The 18,585-nt window shown below is 32.5% G+C and overlaps 2 protein-coding genes across 2 annotated transcripts; both read left to right on the top strand.

Moving 5' to 3' along the window:
- Positions 1 to 1,246: 1,246 nt before the first annotated feature.
- LOC126732629 (oxygen-evolving enhancer protein 1, chloroplastic) lies at positions 1,247 to 3,380 on the top strand. The gene is made up of 2 exons (XM_050435591.1): positions 1,247 to 1,596; positions 2,385 to 3,380. Exons 1-2 carry the CDS (start codon positions 1,354 to 1,356, stop codon positions 3,138 to 3,140), a joined length of 999 nt encoding a protein of 332 aa, XP_050291548.1. The 5' UTR covers positions 1,247 to 1,353; the 3' UTR covers positions 3,141 to 3,380.
- Positions 3,381 to 6,478: 3,098 nt separating this feature from the next.
- LOC126732628 (CASP-like protein ARALYDRAFT_485429) lies at positions 6,479 to 10,455 on the top strand. Its single transcript, XM_050435590.1, has 4 exons — positions 6,479 to 6,641; positions 6,748 to 6,953; positions 9,839 to 9,971; positions 10,057 to 10,455. The coding sequence occupies exons 2-4, from the start codon at positions 6,823 to 6,825 to the stop codon at positions 10,246 to 10,248; spliced, it is 456 nt and encodes a 151-aa protein (XP_050291547.1). The 5' UTR covers positions 6,479 to 6,641; positions 6,748 to 6,822; the 3' UTR covers positions 10,249 to 10,455.
- Positions 10,456 to 18,585: the final 8,130 nt, after the last annotated feature.

The following is an 18,585-nucleotide window of genomic DNA, read 5'->3' as shown; positions in this document are numbered from 1 at the left end:
ATAAGAACTATTGTCCTCAGATTTCGCCGAGAACGTTCTTTCTTCATTTTATAGTTGTCCATTTTTATCTTTTTGTCATCAAGCCTATCTAGGTCGTTGTTTGACCAACTAAAACCCAATTTTCCAACCCATTCCTCTACAAATTCATTGTTTTGGGCTTCTTAGGTCTAAGTCCATCCACGTGCTGGGCTAGGAACTTAAGTCAGGTCCTTACAATTGGCATCACTTTTTGAGATTCCAATGGACACGTCCCTGTCATGGTTTTTTTTTTTTTTTTTTTTAATTTTTTTTTCGAATTTCGAAAGACAAGGATGTCATTCCACTTCTATCATTTACTTTTTGTTTTTAACATTTCAATGTGTGTGCATGGTTCTAATTAGACAAAGTTTCTTCAAAATTGAGTTAGCAAAATCCCCTTCAACTATTTATGTGACAAATTAGAAGAAACAACTTTATTGAAGGACAAAATTCCCCTAAATTGATTTAGAAGATAATTTGGTAATTCATAAATGATCAACGTATATTAATTATTTAAATAAATCACATAACTATTACTCTCTCCAAATTTGTTTATCCTTTATTCCATTTTGAGATATCCTAAAATATTGTCCTATTTCTAAAATTAAAGGCCATTAATTTACTAACATTCATATTATACCCCTATTTTAATACCAAAATCATTTTTGATAAATTTATTTAAGGATAGTTTTGGAAATTTATACATTTTTATACAACAGATAAAACAATAAATGTTTTTTTCTTAAAAAAGATGGATTTTTGAAACAAGACAAACAAATTAGACAGAAAAAATGATGTACTTTTGTATTAGAACTATTTTTTCTTTATTTTGTGTGTATGTTCATTTCTCAAAATAAATAAATAAATAAATGGTGGATTGAAAATATATGTGCATGGTAATTTGAGCGGTTACAAAAGTAGTAAGGAGTAACTTTGGTCTTTTTAAATGATAAATTTATCAAAGTATTACTAAAATGATGTCATAATATTAGCTCATGATTTTTACCAAAAAAAAATAAGGATATGATTGCTTCTCCTATCTATCAGCCATCACACCTCACCCCCGGGTCCCACTGAAAGAGTATCTTTATCCTAACTGAGAAAATTGCCACGGGGCAAAGTGTGAAGACAAGTTCATAAGCTTGAATCAACCAATAAGAAACCCTATCCTATCCACTTATCTAACTCTCACCAAAGCCACCAAATAGCTGCAACTAATATCCAATATCCATTGTCCATCCACCCAAACACAAAAAGGGTCTCTTTTTAGTTTATCTCTCAGATTATAGAGAGACTGAGAAGGGAAGAGAAAGAAAGTAAGCAAAGTTGAACACAATGGCAGCCTCACTACAAGCAGCTGCAACACTCATGCAACCCACCAAGGTGGGCGTGGTGTCTTCCAGAAGCAGCCTACAGCTGAGGTCTTCTCAGACTGTGTCCAAGTCATTTGGCGTGGAACCAGCTGCAGCTAGACTCACTTGTTCTCTTCAAGCTGATATTAAGGACTTCGCCCAGAAGTGTGTAGATGCTTCCAAGATTGCTGGTTTCGCTCTTGCTACCTCGGCCCTCGTTGTCTCGGTATGCATTTCTGATCTTGAGTTTGCATGTGAGAGAGGACTAAAAGATAAATAACTTCGTATTCTTAGGCTGAGATATGATATGATAGTTTTTTTTTTTTTTTTTTTTTTTTTTTGAGAATTTGATATGATAGTTTAAGATTGCAGATTCTCTTATCTAAAATAATAATAATAATAAAAGGTTGCAGATTCTCATTTATTTTTCTTGTCATTGACTGCTCCATACGTTATTTTGTTGAAATATTAATGTGTGAGATATAATATTAATTAAGCCTCAATCCATAAGCTTAAGTATTGGGTTAAGTAATTTTCCTATATGTTATATGAAGTCCTAGTCATGTATTATATGTTTGGAACCAATATGGAGATGGAGGGAGAGAAGAGGGGAGAGAAAGGAAGGTGATACATAATTTTGAGGCCTTTTCATATGTCCATTTTAGATCTGATGCACAATTAAAAGCTATAAGATTCAAAAGCCATGCTTTATGATATAAATCAGTGACAAAGTCAGCATTCCTAATTGTTGATGCAGATACTGTCATGATACATAATACATTAAAATCATGCCTGTAAGATATCAAACTACGATGCTAATTAGCAATTAAACGGTTGGTTTTATACTTCCCTTCGTTAATTTTTGATCTTTCATAGCAATTATACGGAGAATGTTGGTTTTAAGTTGTTCCATTGTTACAATTTGATCCTCTACTTCCTGGTGAATAGATATTAGATATTAGCCATCTGAACTGTGTGGACAAACTCTTTTGACTCTTTGTTTTCTATTTTCAGGGAGCTGGTGCTGAAGGAGTTCCAAAGAGGCTAACCTATGATGAAATTCAGAGCAAGACATACATGGAAGTAAAGGGAACCGGAACAGCCAACCAGTGCCCAACCATTGATGGCGGGGTTGACTCATTCGCCGTCAAGCCCGGCAAGTACAATGCCAAGAAGATCTGCCTAGAGCCAACTTCATTCACTGTCAAAGCTGATGTTGTGAACAAGAATGCCCCACCTGAGTTCCAAAACACCAAGCTCATGACCCGCTTAACCTACACCCTCGATGAAATTGAGGGACCCTTTGAAGTTTCTCCTGATGGCACTGTCAAGTTCGAGGAGAAAGATGGTATCGACTACGCCGCAGTGACAGTTCAGCTGCCTGGTGGTGAGCGTGTGCCATTCCTTTTCACCATTAAGGAATTGGTAGCATCAGGCAAACCAAATGGTTTTAGTGGTCAATTTCTAGTACCATCTTACCGTGGTTCATCTTTCTTGGACCCAAAGGGAAGAGGTGGCTCAACCGGTTATGACAATGCAGTTGCATTGCCTGCTGGAGGAAGAGGAGATGAGGAGGAACTTGCCAAGGAGAATGTAAAAAACACAGCATCATCAACAGGGAAAATCACCTTGAGTGTCACCAAGAGCAAGCCTGAGACTGGTGAGTTGATTGGAGTGTTTGAGAGCGTTCAGCCTTCTGACACTGATTTGGGAGCAAAGGTTCCAAAGGAAGTGAAGATCCAGGGGATCTGGTATGCTCAGCTTGAGTAATAGGCCACTTTTTTTTTTTAACATGTTTAGTATTCCTTGTTAGTTTAAATTTTTGCTGTAAGTCGAAGGTATTGCTAAACTTCCCTGTGACGCAGTGGAGAAGCACTGAGATCGATTATTATCCAGTTTGTATATTATTATGGCTTATGATAATGATGTATTGAAACTCCAAAATTCCATGTTGAAATTATGTTGGAACGCGGGAAAAAGGATTATTCAAAGACCTAAACCCTCTGCAAATCCTGTGTCTAATAGGAATAATAAAACCAATCTAATGTTAGCTCAAAAGACATCTATTTCATTTGGGATTTCAGAGTTCAGACTATCCCCTGCCCCACTTCAGGACTCTCATTCATTTGAGGAAGCTCCTCAATTATCAATCGAGTTCTCTTATTATTTTCAGCAACTTATTATTGTTATGTGAATACACTAGCTGGGGCAATGAGTTACAATTCTCTTAGCACTAATGTGTCAGATTTTAAATACAAAACAAAAAGATAATGGGCAAGGATTTGTTGCAAACTAAGTTGCAACAACTTCTACAAAATGCACGTGTCAAGTGGCCATTTGGTGAAAAATTCAATCTTGATATGAAAATTTTCATTTAAATATAAACCTAGACATGTGTCTATCTGAGGCATTGATATGTGTGCATTTTTGCAAGAGTTGTTGCAACTTAGTTTGCAGCAAATCCTTGCCCAAAGATAATAGACACAACAAATTTCATAATATTTTTACAACATATTAAAACGATATATTATGATTTGAGTAATATCACTTTCATATGAAACTATCGCTAACATCATTGTGAAAGTTTTCCTTTCATTAGAATTATAGCTTATTGTGTCTTGACATGACATCAATCACATTCATTATCGTACTAATTAAAAATTAGCAAGTAATCAACTTTAGCATCATATAGTTTTCTTTAGCTTATTTGCTAAAAGTAAGACAATAAAATAAAAGTTGGTTTATTTTTAAGGAAACTAATTTTGTTACTTATTTTGTAAAAGGTGACACCAAAAAAACAATAAATTGGTAAATGATGAGTATTTTCCATTCTACAAAGGATCTTGTTGAATACCAACTAGTTGTCAAAAGTCACAACTATCTCTTTAATATACTCTTTTTTTTTTTTTTTTAATAATAATTAAAAATTGAATTCCAAACACCTCTATCGGAAACAAGATGGTATTACATATATCGGATGCATGATAAATTTTATCGTTGGAAGCACTAAAAAGTACAACTTAAATTACAAGACTTTTGACTAATTGATACGTTACAAGAAGATCTTATTAAGGCAATAGTTTGAGGTCTTAACTACAAGTGTTGACATAAATTTTTTTTAAAATTAAGAGTTTATATTCAATAAAAACATAGTGTAAACCCTTTTTGTTTACACGGTCAAATACCACCATATCACAATAGTGTTTTACAAATTAGTGAACAAATCCTACCCCACACACAATACTTCCACAAATTAATACCTTATATCAGAAAATCAAATTCCATCATATTAAAAAACCTTGCTGCACCAACTGAAGAATCAACACCTCCAACGCAGCAGAGATGCTATCAAAGACATTGCTAGAGTCTAGAAAAATACGTCGCAGCCGCCTTTATGTGGTAGTTGCACAATAGTTTTTTTTTTTTTTTTTTTTTTTCATCTCTTCCTTATGTTTTATAGATACACAATAGTATTTAACATTTACGTTATTTTTTAATTATATCCTTTTTTAAGGTTTTGTTGAGAATATTTAGATAGATTTTGTAGTTGTATGGCACCAACCAACTAAATTTAATCTCCATTTAAAATTTTAGGTTTTTTTTATTTTTTATTATTTTTTATAAATATAAGTTGCATGTTTTTGTTAAAATTTAATATCTTTTTATTGTTATTTTATCCAAAGAAATTACTAAGAAAAAATATACTATAGTTTTTATAAAGAATAATACATCAAAAAACCATATATATATAGAGAATTTTAAGTTGTGAAGAAATTGATATGAACAAAAAGGAGTTTAGGTGAAAACCAAATACTTTCTTTGTTACTTTATCATTAGGAAAATGATGGCATGCATTAGATGCATGTTTATCCCCAAAAAAATACTTAGTCTAAAAAAAGAACAAAAACGTAGGTTGATACACAATAGCATTTAATTCTATCTTATTTCTTTCTCAAAAAAAAGAAAAAAGAAAAATCTATCTTATTTTTTATTATTTTTTTTTAACCTATCCTTTTGTACATACGTTTTTTTTTTTTCATCCCTTCGTTATGTTTTATTGATGATACACAATAGTATTTATTATTTACGTTATTTGTTTAATCTCTTATTTTTTAGTTCTATCCTATTTTTTTAGGTTTGTTGATAATATTTAGATAAACACAATTGTATGTTGGAGTTATATGTCACCAACCAACTAAATTAAATCTCTTTTTAAAATTTTACTTTTTGTTAAATGTAGGCTAAATGTTTTGTTAAAACACTTTAATGTAAGTTGCATGTTATGTTGTTAAAATTTAATCTCTTTTAATTGTTATTTTATCCAAATAAATTGATAAGAACAAATAAATTGTTGTCTTTATAAAGAATAATACACCAAAAAACATTGTATATATATAGTGAGAATTTTAAGTTGTGAAGAAGTTGATATGAACAAAAAGGAGTTTAGATAAAAACCAAATACTTTTGTTGTTACTTTATTATTAAGAAAACGATGACAAATGCATGTTTATCCCCAAAAAAAAAAAAAAAACTTAGTGAACAAAAAGATACAATAGAATTTAATTCTATCTTATTTAATTTTTTTTAATCTATCCTTTTCTACGTTTGTTTGTTTTTTTTTTTCTTTTTTTTTTTCATCTCTTCCTTATGTTTTCTGATACACAATAGTATTTATTATTTACGTTATTTTTTTTATCTCTTTTTTCTTAATTCTAACCTACTTTTTTAGGTTTTGTTAATAATATTTAGATAGACGCAATTGTAGGCTATAGACTTGTAGTTGTATGACACCAAACAGCTAAATTTAATCACTTTTTAAAATTTTACTTTTTGTTAAATGTAAGTGGCACGTTTTGTTAAAATACTATTATGTGGCAGCATGTTTTGTTAAAATTTAATCTTATTATTCTATTTAAAGAAATTAATAAGAACAAATAAACTGTATTTTTATATAAAAATTATTGCAATTTGGTACAACCATTTGACACACTCACAACATCAAACCCACCAAACTTTTATTATATATTTATTATATGATATATATATAAAAATATGATTGAGTTGGACTAAAAAAAAAAAAACAGTCAAAAGATTAAAAAAAGAAAAGAAAGAAACACACAAATAATAAAATATAATCAACGGCAACGCCCCGCCGGAGGAGGAGAAAGATGCAAAACCGCGTAGCGATTACGTACTTCCTTTCCTTTCTTTTCTCATAACTCCTTTGCCAATTGCCATCACATTCACAACAATTACACATCAACTTACCTTGTATGTTTGAATGTCCTTCTCTTCCTCAACTACCTTAAATAGTTGTCAATTATCTAATTTATTTTATTGTCTTTGACTTTGTCATTCCTTTTCTGGGTATATTAAGAATTCCTGTTTCTCATGGCTAAAACCTCTGATATATGGAATCGACTATGGTGAGTTGGAGTTCTCAAGCAATAGCATGGACGAGCTGCCAGGGGCATTTGGCACTAGTGCCAGCTTGGCTTTGCGGTTTGGTCAGACTATCTTCTCTTTGGCCTCTATTTTCTTCATGTGCTTGGACGTTGCGTTCTTCACCTACACTTCTTTCTGGTATTCTCGATTCCTTTTTAATTTTTCGTTTTAGTCCTACCCTTTTGTGGGTTTTGTCTTTATTCTTCAATACCCATCTCTTTTTCTGTTCAAAGTTTCAATTTTGATCCCAATTGTTGTGTTTCATTATGTGTTTTATTATGTCATGGATACCTACTACGTGGATATTTTATTGTCTCTGTGATAAACTATGCTTATTATGCAATCTATTTGGTTAAAAATATAATAAGTCAGCTGTGTTTGTTGGGTTTAGCGATGGGGAATTTTCTAAGCGCAGGCTTTTTGGGTTCTCACTTGGTTGGACATAGAAGACACGCTCATAGGCTGGAAATGAATTGATAGAAATTGCATCAATTTAAAGACTTTCTGGAATTTATAAGAGTTTAAGCGAGAAGGTGTGGGATATTGCTTTTAGATTACTTGTCTTTTTGTTGGATATCTCGTGGATGCTGGCTCATATTGAGTGAATTTAAGTAATTAGATTATAAAGTCAAGAAGTATAGCGGTGAGTTAGAAGAATTTCCAGGGGTCTATATAATATATATTCAAGTTATATGGTTTATTGAATAATAGATATTCAGTTATATGGTTTGATTGAAAATTATAATTTGAAGACCTATTCGTGATGGGAATTCTTAGGATCAATGGTCTGAACTCAAATGAATGAAAGGGTTGTTATTGAAATAGCACTTGAGTTTACAGAACGCTTGTGAACTGTCTGCATTCAAGCGTGTATTTGAGTAATTTCTAGTCTATTTTGTGTACTCTCTGATATGTACTTACCAAGAAATATATTGATTCATAAAAGGATTGCTTAAAATAAGAAACCAGTGTTAAATTTTTTATTTCTAGAAATGAATTATGCAGCGGGGCTTAGTGAGGACTAATTGAAGTTAAGCAATTCAGTGTTTATTCAGGTAGTTTTCTCTATATTTTTGAAGTGTTTGGCATAAAAACCCTTCCTACCACTCACATTTTCCTAGTCAAAGAAGATCAATCAATATGGTTGATAACAACATACCGCGTAATAACTCTCAAAGTTAAGAAATTTCTAAAGTGTCTACTAAAGGGACTCTTATGCTGATTGGACTTAGGTGTGTTTGGATTGAGATGGAGGTATTAGTATATTCCAGCCACCTTTCCCTGTACTTTCCTCTCCTCTGCCCCCATCTCCCTCCATCCAAACATAGGGTTAAGGTTTGGAGTATTTAAATTTTAACAACATTTTCCACCCATTCGAAAGTGTTGGTATTAAGAGAAAGAAGGAAAAAGGTTTTCATTCTTGGGTATGTGCTGGAATCTAATGACAATTTGGTTACAATATGAAGTATTCTAGGAGGGGTGCATTCAATCAAAAATAGTATTACCCTACTTTGTCATAGAGATGCAGGGATGTGAGAATTTTATCTGCGAACACTGAAAATTTACCAATAAAAAATAAATAAATAAATGTAAGAATTGCCAATTAAGAAGCATTTTCTTTTTCATTTAACTCCGGACAAAGAAAAATAAACAAGCACCCAGATGATAAGGATGCCTTTTATGAGGTAAAATATTAGACCAAGGAAGGGAAATGAATTGGACCAAATTTATTTTGGATCAATACCAGCCACATTGGAGGTCATTCTTTATTGCAGATGTGAGTATTTTCACAAAGAATGAATTCTTGAAGGCACATGAAATGTTTCTTGGGAGGTCGTTCAAACTGATGACTAGTATCATGTGATTCTTTTGTTATCACTTGGTGTTATCCCTAAGCTTTATTTGTATTAAAGAGAAAGAATGTCATAGTTTTTTTTTTTTTTTTGTTTGGGGGAGGGAGTGGGGTGTTGGGGTGTGGGAGAGGGGGGTTAACTCTTTAGGCCTAAGTTTTTTTAATGGCATCATCATGGTGTGGTTTCTGGATGCAACTGTGGTGACAGGAGCCAAATTGGCTATGGTATACAGTTCAAATTGGTTTTGAGGTGGTAAGTTCCCATTTGCTCTTTTAACTTTTAATGTATCTTCTAGACTGAAATTATTCTATCCTTGTGTCCTCTGGATGTATCACAATTATGCATGCACATGTTAGAATTTTGGAATTAAGAACTAGGTAATTCGGTACATATCCTTTCTGATGACTGCTTAATGTGTTGTACATTGGTTTCAATATGCCTCTGAATTGAGGTAGAATTTGTATATAGTTTCTCATAGACACTTCTCCACTTTATGAGAACATTGTATATCCTGATTGCTGTTTTTGTTATTGCAATCTTATCTTGTGATGTTTGAGATGTCAGAATCTGATTTACAATAAATTCCCATTGGAGTGGAATTCAAACTTGAAACAGTTGAGAACAAAGTTGTGTCCATTAGGCGCTGTGTACGGTGACTATAACTTGTATGTTAGTTTTCATGATAATGGAAGGTCCCTATCAACTAAATGGTCTATTATAGAGTATATGTCCTCAACATTCTTAAGTTAGAATCAAAGCCCTGAATTTTTATTTATTTATTTATAATATGCATGCTAAGGTACTTCTTGGAAAACTGTAATATATATACATAACTGATGACCATAGCTTTTGTTAGCAAAATCGTAGCAGTCACAATCTAGATAGTCATAGACATCTAGACTTCAGAGCAAAAAACAATCAAATGCCTTCTGTCAACAGCAAGCTAGATTTCTGTGTTAGTTGATTTACCAAATCATTTTATTATCTTATCCATTAACTGCAAGTATTACATAATGCCATTTTTAATTATTCATGGGATGTTATGGAATATATTATGTCTATGTTGCTTTGAATATCCAGCAGTGTGCTGTAGAAAAAGTGATGTTTTAATCCACGGGGAATTTCAAGTTCATCTCTTTAACGTTGTCATTGCTCACATTGATTTCACAGCTTTTTGGTGACAGTCATGGGTTTGGTAATTCCATGGAGCATTACACTGATAGTGGTGGATGCATACTCTGTCTTCATAAAATGTTTACCTCGTCAACCCAAAATATTATTGGTCATCATTGTAGGAGATTTGGTACGTGCAGTTTTCAATTATGAACTTTATGATATCATCCTTTTCACTGCTTAAAGAAGGAATATAATGTTTTGTTATATTGTAGGTTTTATCATTTCTCTTGCTAGCTGCAGCATCCTCAACAGCTAGTGTCACAACTGTCCTGCTTGCTGCCAAAGGTTACTGCACTGCAAAGCCATGTAGTAGATATCAGTTGTCTGCCGCAATGGCTTTCTTTTCTTGGTTCCTTTCATTGGCTTCATCTCTCTTCAATCTTTGGCTTCTTCCTTCTTTGTAAATTTCTGGCTGGCTGTTGCCATTTATAGAAATGAAAAGGGTAAATGTTGATTAAAAAGAAAAGAAAAGAAATGATAGCCAAAGTCTAATTTTGTGTAGTGATAGTGTTTCATATTTACAGAAATATCAAATATGTTACAATTGGATCAATCTGAATTTGATCATTCTTCAGCCATAAAGTAAAGAGTTTAAAGCTCTTTAGTTTCAATGACCCCGCTTTTCCATTTGTAATTTTATTTAGAATTTAGAATAATGGGAAAAGATGTGAAGCACAGAAACAGTTTAATTTTTAGTTTTTAGTTTTTTGCTTTATTTTTTCTAAGATTTGAACCTGAAATCCCATCCCTAGGGATCATTATCTACATGCCATGACAACATTGGCTCGAAATTTATATTTTCAGAAAGCATTGATGCAGGGAGTGGAACTGTAATGAGAAAATATGGAATTGTTCCTTACCTGCACTATAGTCTAAGCTGCGCACCTGGATGTCTCGAAGGATTTGTTAAATATGTTCCTATATTGTACTATTAAATTTCAAAATATAACTTCGATTGAATTAATATCTAATAGATTATTTATGGCTGCATTTGGATTAGAAAATTTAATAAAGAATCTTGTGAACAGTTACAAATATAAATTACTTGATATAAATTTAGGGCACACATTAAACCATTCATTTTTGGAAACATTTTCTTGGAAATTGAAAAAAATGTCAATACTTTTTCAATTCCCAAGAAAATATTTCCAAAAATGATCAATTATTGTGTGCCCTTAGGGTACACATTAGCAAAATCCATTTAATAATACATGATAAAATTTGAGTTTTGAGGATTTTTATTTTATTCTAATAAAAAACACTTGCAATGTTATGGATTTTGACTATTATTTTACACTTATCAAATTCAAATCCATATATCAATAAAGATTATATCCATCCATAAATTTTTTTTTTTAAAAAAAAAATCCTATTATCTTCCTTCAAAAGGAAGAGGCTGGGATTTAAATTCTTCCATTGAAATAATCTCAGATGTTCATCATGACACATTTGGTTGCTTTCAAAAACTGGGCTTTCATAACACAAAACCAATCCCATTATCTTCCTTCAAAAGGAAAAGGCTGGGATTTATAGTCACTTTATGGCCGGCTTTTTATGGGATTTTAATAGACTTTGGAGTCTTTTGACTGAATATGATAGAAAATCATATTTATTTGTGATAGGAGTACTGTTCAAAGTTATTTGGGAATTTGAGAAAAGAGAGTGAATTTCGGCAACGGTATTGCCAAAATTCTAACAAAAGTATGAGAGAGAAAAGATAAGTGATATGATGGGAGAGGGAGAAAAAATGTGAATTTTGGTAATCTCATTACCGAAATTCTTGCTGCCCAATACTCTGCCCGTTAGGTGAAGTGCCCGAAGTGCTAGGTGGAGTGCTTGAAAGGGAAACCAATTGTGGCAACCAAGTTGCCAAAATTGCAGGGGAGTGAGGAGAGAGAAAATAAGAATTGTGACAACCAAGTTGCCGAAAATGGGAGGAAAGAGAGAGAGAGAGAGAGAGAGAGAGAGAGAGAGAGAGAATTGTGGCAACCAAGTTGCCGAAAACTTGGGGAGAAATTTAATAGTAATTTAGGCAATGAAGTTGCTAAAAATGAGGGGAAAAAAGAAGAAGATTTAGGCCAAAAATTGAAGAGAAAAAAAAATTGTGGCAATTGATTTGTGGTAATGGAATTGCCGAAATGGGAGGAAAAAAAAAAAGAAGCAGCTGATTTGTGGCAATGTTGTTGCCGAAATGGAAGGAAAAAAAATGTGGCAATTGATTTGTGGCAATGGAGTTGCCGAAAATTGGAGAGAGAGAGAATTGTCTGGATAAAAACAAATATTTTGGATTCTTATTCTAAAATTTACACATATTCTTATTATTTTCATGTGTCAGTAGTTTTTTTGACCGAAGCAGTTTGGTTTGTGTGCATGTGATGTTCTTTCATTTCGTATAGTAAAAGTATTCTTTGCATGATTTGCCCTATGAAACAAATAATGAATCTAGATTCAAAGTACATTGATTCTTATTCTCAAAAAAAAAAAAAAAAAAAGTACATAGATTCTTACAATACAAAATGGAAAAAAAAAAAAATATTGATGTGCACACTAAAAAAAAAAAAAAATATATATATATATATATATATATTGATGTGCACACTTAAAAAAAACAAAAAAAACAAAAAAAAAAAAAAAAAAAAAAAAAACAAAAAACAAAAGCAAGGAAACTGAGATTTTTGCAAAGATTCTTTACAGTGAATACATGTTTATAGTTAAGTAATTTGTTTGTATGAAAGTGTCCCATCTTGGTCTGTGTTGTGTTGTATTTGGTCAATAAGCGTATCTAGTTATACAGTTTAAAATCTAAGAATTTAACTTATATGAAACTTGTATCCTATTTAAATAGAACTAATGTTACTAAAATTTCCACGGTTCTTATTTTCTACTCTTTTTCCCCTAAAAATTCCATCAACCTTCTTCCCCACTCTTATTCATTCCTCTCATAATTCTACCAACCATTTTCAATTTATGCGTGCCATACATTCTACAAACAACTATAAAGAACAACAATTGCAAATATCTATTAGTTCTTTATCTTTTACAAGGTGAGTTACATCTCTTAAGTAGTTACTCTTTTTTTTTTAATATTCATGTTGATATGTTTTGAGGGGCATAGCTAAGCATGAAAATCTTGTTTTTGTTAAATTATTTGTTCATGTAAATCTTGTTTTTGTATTATGTGTTTTGCAACATGAACTGATTTGTATGATATGTTTTAAATTATTTCTCCATGAATTCTTGCCTAAAATTTCATATAGCAAAAACATATTTCAAAATTGACATAATTTTCCTTAAAGAAATACTTACTTTGTTAGCCTATAATATACACGTATGCTATAAGAAAACCCCAAAAAAAAAAAAAAAAAGGTTAGTATATGCTCATAAACCTTAAAATCTAAGTTTTAGGTATAATAATAATAAAGAAAATTGTACGATATTAGAAATATTTATCTATTATCGTATGGATGCATGAGAACATTATATAATCTTTCTTGTTTTAGAAGAACCAAAATGAAGAGCTACATAAAATAATTAACGTAACCATAACAGATCCTTCCAAATGTTAATATTATGCTAAGTTACTTAAGAAAAGGGAAACAAAAAATAATTTTAACTACTATGATGGACAGTAATAAATTATCAGTGAACCAATCTTCTTTAATAGAATTCTCTCAGCTCTAGCTATTTAAACATTGAATATTTTTAATGAATTACCTTCTTGTATTGCATTTTAATGGTTGTGTAGTGTTAATATATTAATATTATTGTTATGTTTTAGTGTAGATGGTAGAAAAGTTCATTTTTCTCATCCATTCCGGTGTGTTACATTTGAAAATCTATATGATGGAGAAGCATCCACGCTCCATATAAACAGAGAAGATTTAAAACTTACTATTTGGTATAGATTTCCTTTTCAATGTCATCCACATCTTGTGATTAACTAGCAAGTTTTGGTAGAAGATAATAATGGTGTAAATGCAATATTCGATATATTAGGCTGCCAATATGGATTTGTAGGTGCAGAGTTGTATATGGGTGTAGAGCCCATAAGAAGCCATCAAGATGCTTTACCCATTTGATATGCCAACGAAGGACCGAGTGCATCGTTTAGTTATTCACATGGCGAGCACTTTCATGATCCATATGCCATTCATACTGGTCATTATCTTGAGGATGCGGCTCATTCCCCAATCAATATTGGTGGTGCTGACTATCATGCTCCATATACCCATGTTGCAACTGAGGACCAACATGTTCCTTATCAGCCAATGAACACCAGTGATGCTGACTATGATAATCCAACTGAGCATGTTGCACAAAAGACTACTTGGTTTGAGTTTGAAGCTTAATATGACCAAACTACCACTTAGAGAGCTGCTAATGATCCCTATGATATACACTGCATAGCCGCTACTACTCAAAATGTTGTCCATTCATTATCTAAAAGGATGCGGGCTATGGATAGTGATAACCAATTTGATAACGACAAGATCCTTGATGATGTTGGAGATGAATAGGAGCTTCTCAATGAATCTAATCATGAAAGTAGTCTAGCAATGGCATTCCATCAACCTTCATCACTAAGCTTTTCACAGAACACGTGGGTTAATATGATTGATCCAACCCCACCATTTGAAAAGCCCATTCAAAGTACTTGGGACCCTACCCAAGAGTTTTATATGGGCTTGCTTTTTGCTGATAAGAATGAATTAGGAGCTGCTGTTAAACAATATTACATCAAGAGGAACCAAACATTTAGTGTAAAAGAATCAGATCCAGCATGTTAGTCTGTAAGGTGCAAACATTGTTCTTGGCGTCTTTGAGCATGCTTTCGGGCTACACATGAGATGTTTGAGGTTAGGAAATACAATGGTCCACACACAGGTACAGATCCACGCTCACACAAGATCACGAGCAATTAGACACCCATTTTAATTACCTAAGAGTTGAGGGATGTTGTCAAAAATGATCCAACCATAAAGATTTATTTGCTTCAACAGACTCTGATGACACCTCCATAAATTCTGCATCTTCCCTACTGTCCTTAATTGAGTGATCTTCCTCAGAGTTTGTTATGGAGGCCTCTTCCTCAGAGTTCGGAGCACATTCCCATGTATTTAGTGGCGTGCAGAAATCATTAACATGAGGGGATGGTAGGGAAGGTTGTGGTGTGATGAACGAGTCATGTTATTCATAGCTGTACTACCCATGTAGATATGGATTATTGTGAAATGGATTAAACATGGGTTGGCCATCATATAAAGTTAGATACAGATGTTGTGGGGAAGGGGATTGGCTATCCTGATCATAATTGTATTACCCATAATAGGATGGAGGTGGCAATGGGTGATAGGAGAAAGGTGTTGAACTAGGTTGGAGATAATGGTCATAACTATGCAAACCCTCAAATCCTTGTCCTAGGGAAGTGGATGATCCAATCTATTGATATAAAGACATACAGTACTCGTTGACACTAATTGGATTATACTCATTGAAGGTGGTTGGCTCATTACGGGCAAATGTTGATGGCCCAGCTTGGGTAGAGTTGTACATATTGTGCTGTGTTGAGGTGGATGGTTCGGCTTCATCATTTCCATGCTGTCCATGTTGTGTAGAGGTGGAAGAGTGGGTTTCAGTAGAGGTTTGTGGGTGTTGTCTTCCTTGGTGCCATTGTCGTCACCCGAAGTGTGTCACCCTCTCAGTAGGGACGGAGGAAATATTTGCTTCCATCGATAACTTCACTCGACTAAAGCCCTCTACTATTGTTGGAAAGACTTGTTATGCAGTCAAGTCATTCCTTTGTTGGTGTGCAACAACCAAATTTAATATATTATTGATTTTAGTTTGCTGCCACATAAAAAAAAAAAAAATTATTAGTGCAGTATTTTGTTTGTGTAAATAATTTGTTATCAATATTAGTGTAGTATTATTGAAAAAGTTAAAATAATAACCTAGTACATATGGGCAACGCCTCTGATGTCGTGAATAAGTGACCATGTTGATAGTACCATGTTGTGTAGTCCACACCTAAATGGAAATTGTCATCCCGAACTACATTTTGAGCTCGCGCATTCCAAAGTCAGTAGTATTGTGCATGTTGCCTACTCCAATTGACACCGGACATTCCTATTAAATTTACACAATGCATAGATTTATCGAAATTGTCAGTAGGCCACTTTGGACATCTTTGCAACAACCCAAAATGTCACACGACTCTTTCTGGATGATAATACTCCACAATTTGGAAGCATAGCAATGACGCTATTGTAGTTCATATATATTTTTCTGCAAGACACCATGAATGCAAATAATTATCATACGGTGTCCAAACAACCTACAATTCCAATTACAATAACTATGTTATAATCAATCAAAACAATAATATAACTAGTAAATTAACCATTGATGCATTGTGATAACATATATTACTTGTATATTATAATGCATGTTGTGATTAGAACGATACGCACGTAGAACATGCGTTAGTGTGTGAGTAAAAGTTCTCTTGGTCGCCCAGCTATACACAATTAGTGATTGCCACTGATTTTAGGGTTTGGAAGTATCAAGAATAAATGTTACGATATACAATGTTGTATAGAAATAGAAAATAAATATTATACCTGCATCCGTATGGGTTGTCACCATTTAAATTCGTTGATTTATTGGAATTGGGGTCAGATATGGAAGATGCTCTCAGGCCCATAATTGTAATATGAAAATAGGGCCTGCAACCTCCATACTTTTTTTTAATAGTAGTAGTACACAGCTCTTTATAAAAGGAAAGCAAGTGTGGCACTACCCCAGCTATATTCCCCAGCTCCACCAAAGTCTACTAACAACTTGAGAAAGTAGCAATGCAATCTACTTTGGCTCTTATTTCCAAATAGTAAAGCCAAAACCTAGAATAAGTATATCCTAGCATACTGTTAGGTTGTTATAGCATTGGCATCCTTTGGTAGGTTTGAGAATATATACCTTACCTGGGTTATTTTAAGGCCACCATACTCCAATGCTATTGCAAGTGGTGTCACTCCAAGTAAATTCTGACAAACTGTTCCCCAATCCAAATTAGTGGGCCCGTACACTGCATTGCCATCAATAGACAATCTTGTAATGATTGTTATATCTTGAAGAGTGATCGACATTTCACAAGTAGGTAGGTGAAATGTATGAGTTTCAAATCACCACTGCTCCACCAAAGAAGTTATAAGACCCCAGTCAATATCTATATGTGGTACGCAGGTAACACAGTATAGTCTACATTGATGCAAATATGGGGTGATAATGCTCACCTACCTACCTCCTGGAGGGGGGGGGGGTGCAAACGGTTGGGATCGCACTAGTAAGGTGGAGACCTGAAATTTTTTTAAAAATGTACAATATTATATTGCTAATGTTGAAATTATTTTCATTTAAATTGAATAATTGTAGATATTATTAGGACATTAATAAATTTTGATCTTGCTACGTACATTGCCTTCCATTGCATCATTAGAGATGTGATATTGTTGTTGGGTTAGCAAAGAATGATCGAATGGCCCAAGCTCCATTTCAAATATATCTACATTAAATGCTATAGTGAGTTAAACCATGCAACATCCATTACCTCTATATTAGTAGGAAATTGTCTATAAATCAAACTAAATTAACCTTTTTTTTTATACTGAGATAACCTCTATGACATTAATGAATTGACAATAAAATACTATTAAGATCCTGGTCAACCCTAAATTAAATAGAATATAAGAAATTATTCATAATCATACTCATACTCATAATTGGAATGGAATCAACCCTAATTATCGTATTCTTAAATTCATACACACATAATATAAAGTATAGTGTAAGTGAGATGCGTTTTCATAATATCTTTAATATATAAACACTAAGATTAAAAAATTACAATTTCTGAAGGTATATTTTTTACAAACCATCTATATAAAAAATTACAAACTAAGAAAATAATTTCAAATTAAATTAGGGGGTTGAGAAGCTTACTACAATTGCGATTTGAAGTGAAGGAATGTAGGAATTATAGAGTGATACTTGCAAGAAAAGAAAGAAAGAATAAAAAAAAATGCAATCAAATAATCATAAATATCTTCTAAAAAAAATATAATCCTAAATAAAAACAAAAGAACAATAATAAAAAATAATAAAATTAATATATAGTGACTACTACAGTTTTTTATGCTAAATATTAAATATAACTTACAATACTTGTAGTTCATAATAAAATTGAAAGAAACTCAAATAACGGATTTATGAAGCAAATTTTTTAATAATAATAATAATAATAGTTTTAGCAAAAATAATCATACACACAATAATTAGTATTAACTATAATATAACCATATATAATATATACAATATATTAGCATATAATATTTATAAAGCATATAATTAATTTTCATTTCCCAACCTGTAACCACCCTAAAAAGTAAAGATTCAAGAAACTTAATAAATTTTTATACCAACTAAACTTTAAAGAAAAAGAAACACAAATGTACAATTTATTGTACTAAATAATAATAATAATAATAATAATAATAATAATAATAATAATAATAATAATGTAGGGTCTATGTTTGGGGCCCAGGCCCAGCAAGTAGGTGATTCTGGTCCAAAGAACCCTAGACAATGAATTTGTAGAGAGCGGGTTATAGAACTAGGGCTTGACAAAGTGAATGATAGTTAATTTTTAGGCCATGCAGCGGTTGAACGTAAGAATATCTCCTTTA

This window comes from Quercus robur, chromosome 6, assembly GCF_932294415.1.
Source record: "Quercus robur chromosome 6, dhQueRobu3.1, whole genome shotgun sequence".
In the NCBI taxonomy this organism is placed as follows: Eukaryota; Viridiplantae; Streptophyta; class Magnoliopsida; order Fagales; family Fagaceae; genus Quercus; species Quercus robur.
This window is presented reverse-complemented; position numbering and strand designations above follow the sequence as displayed.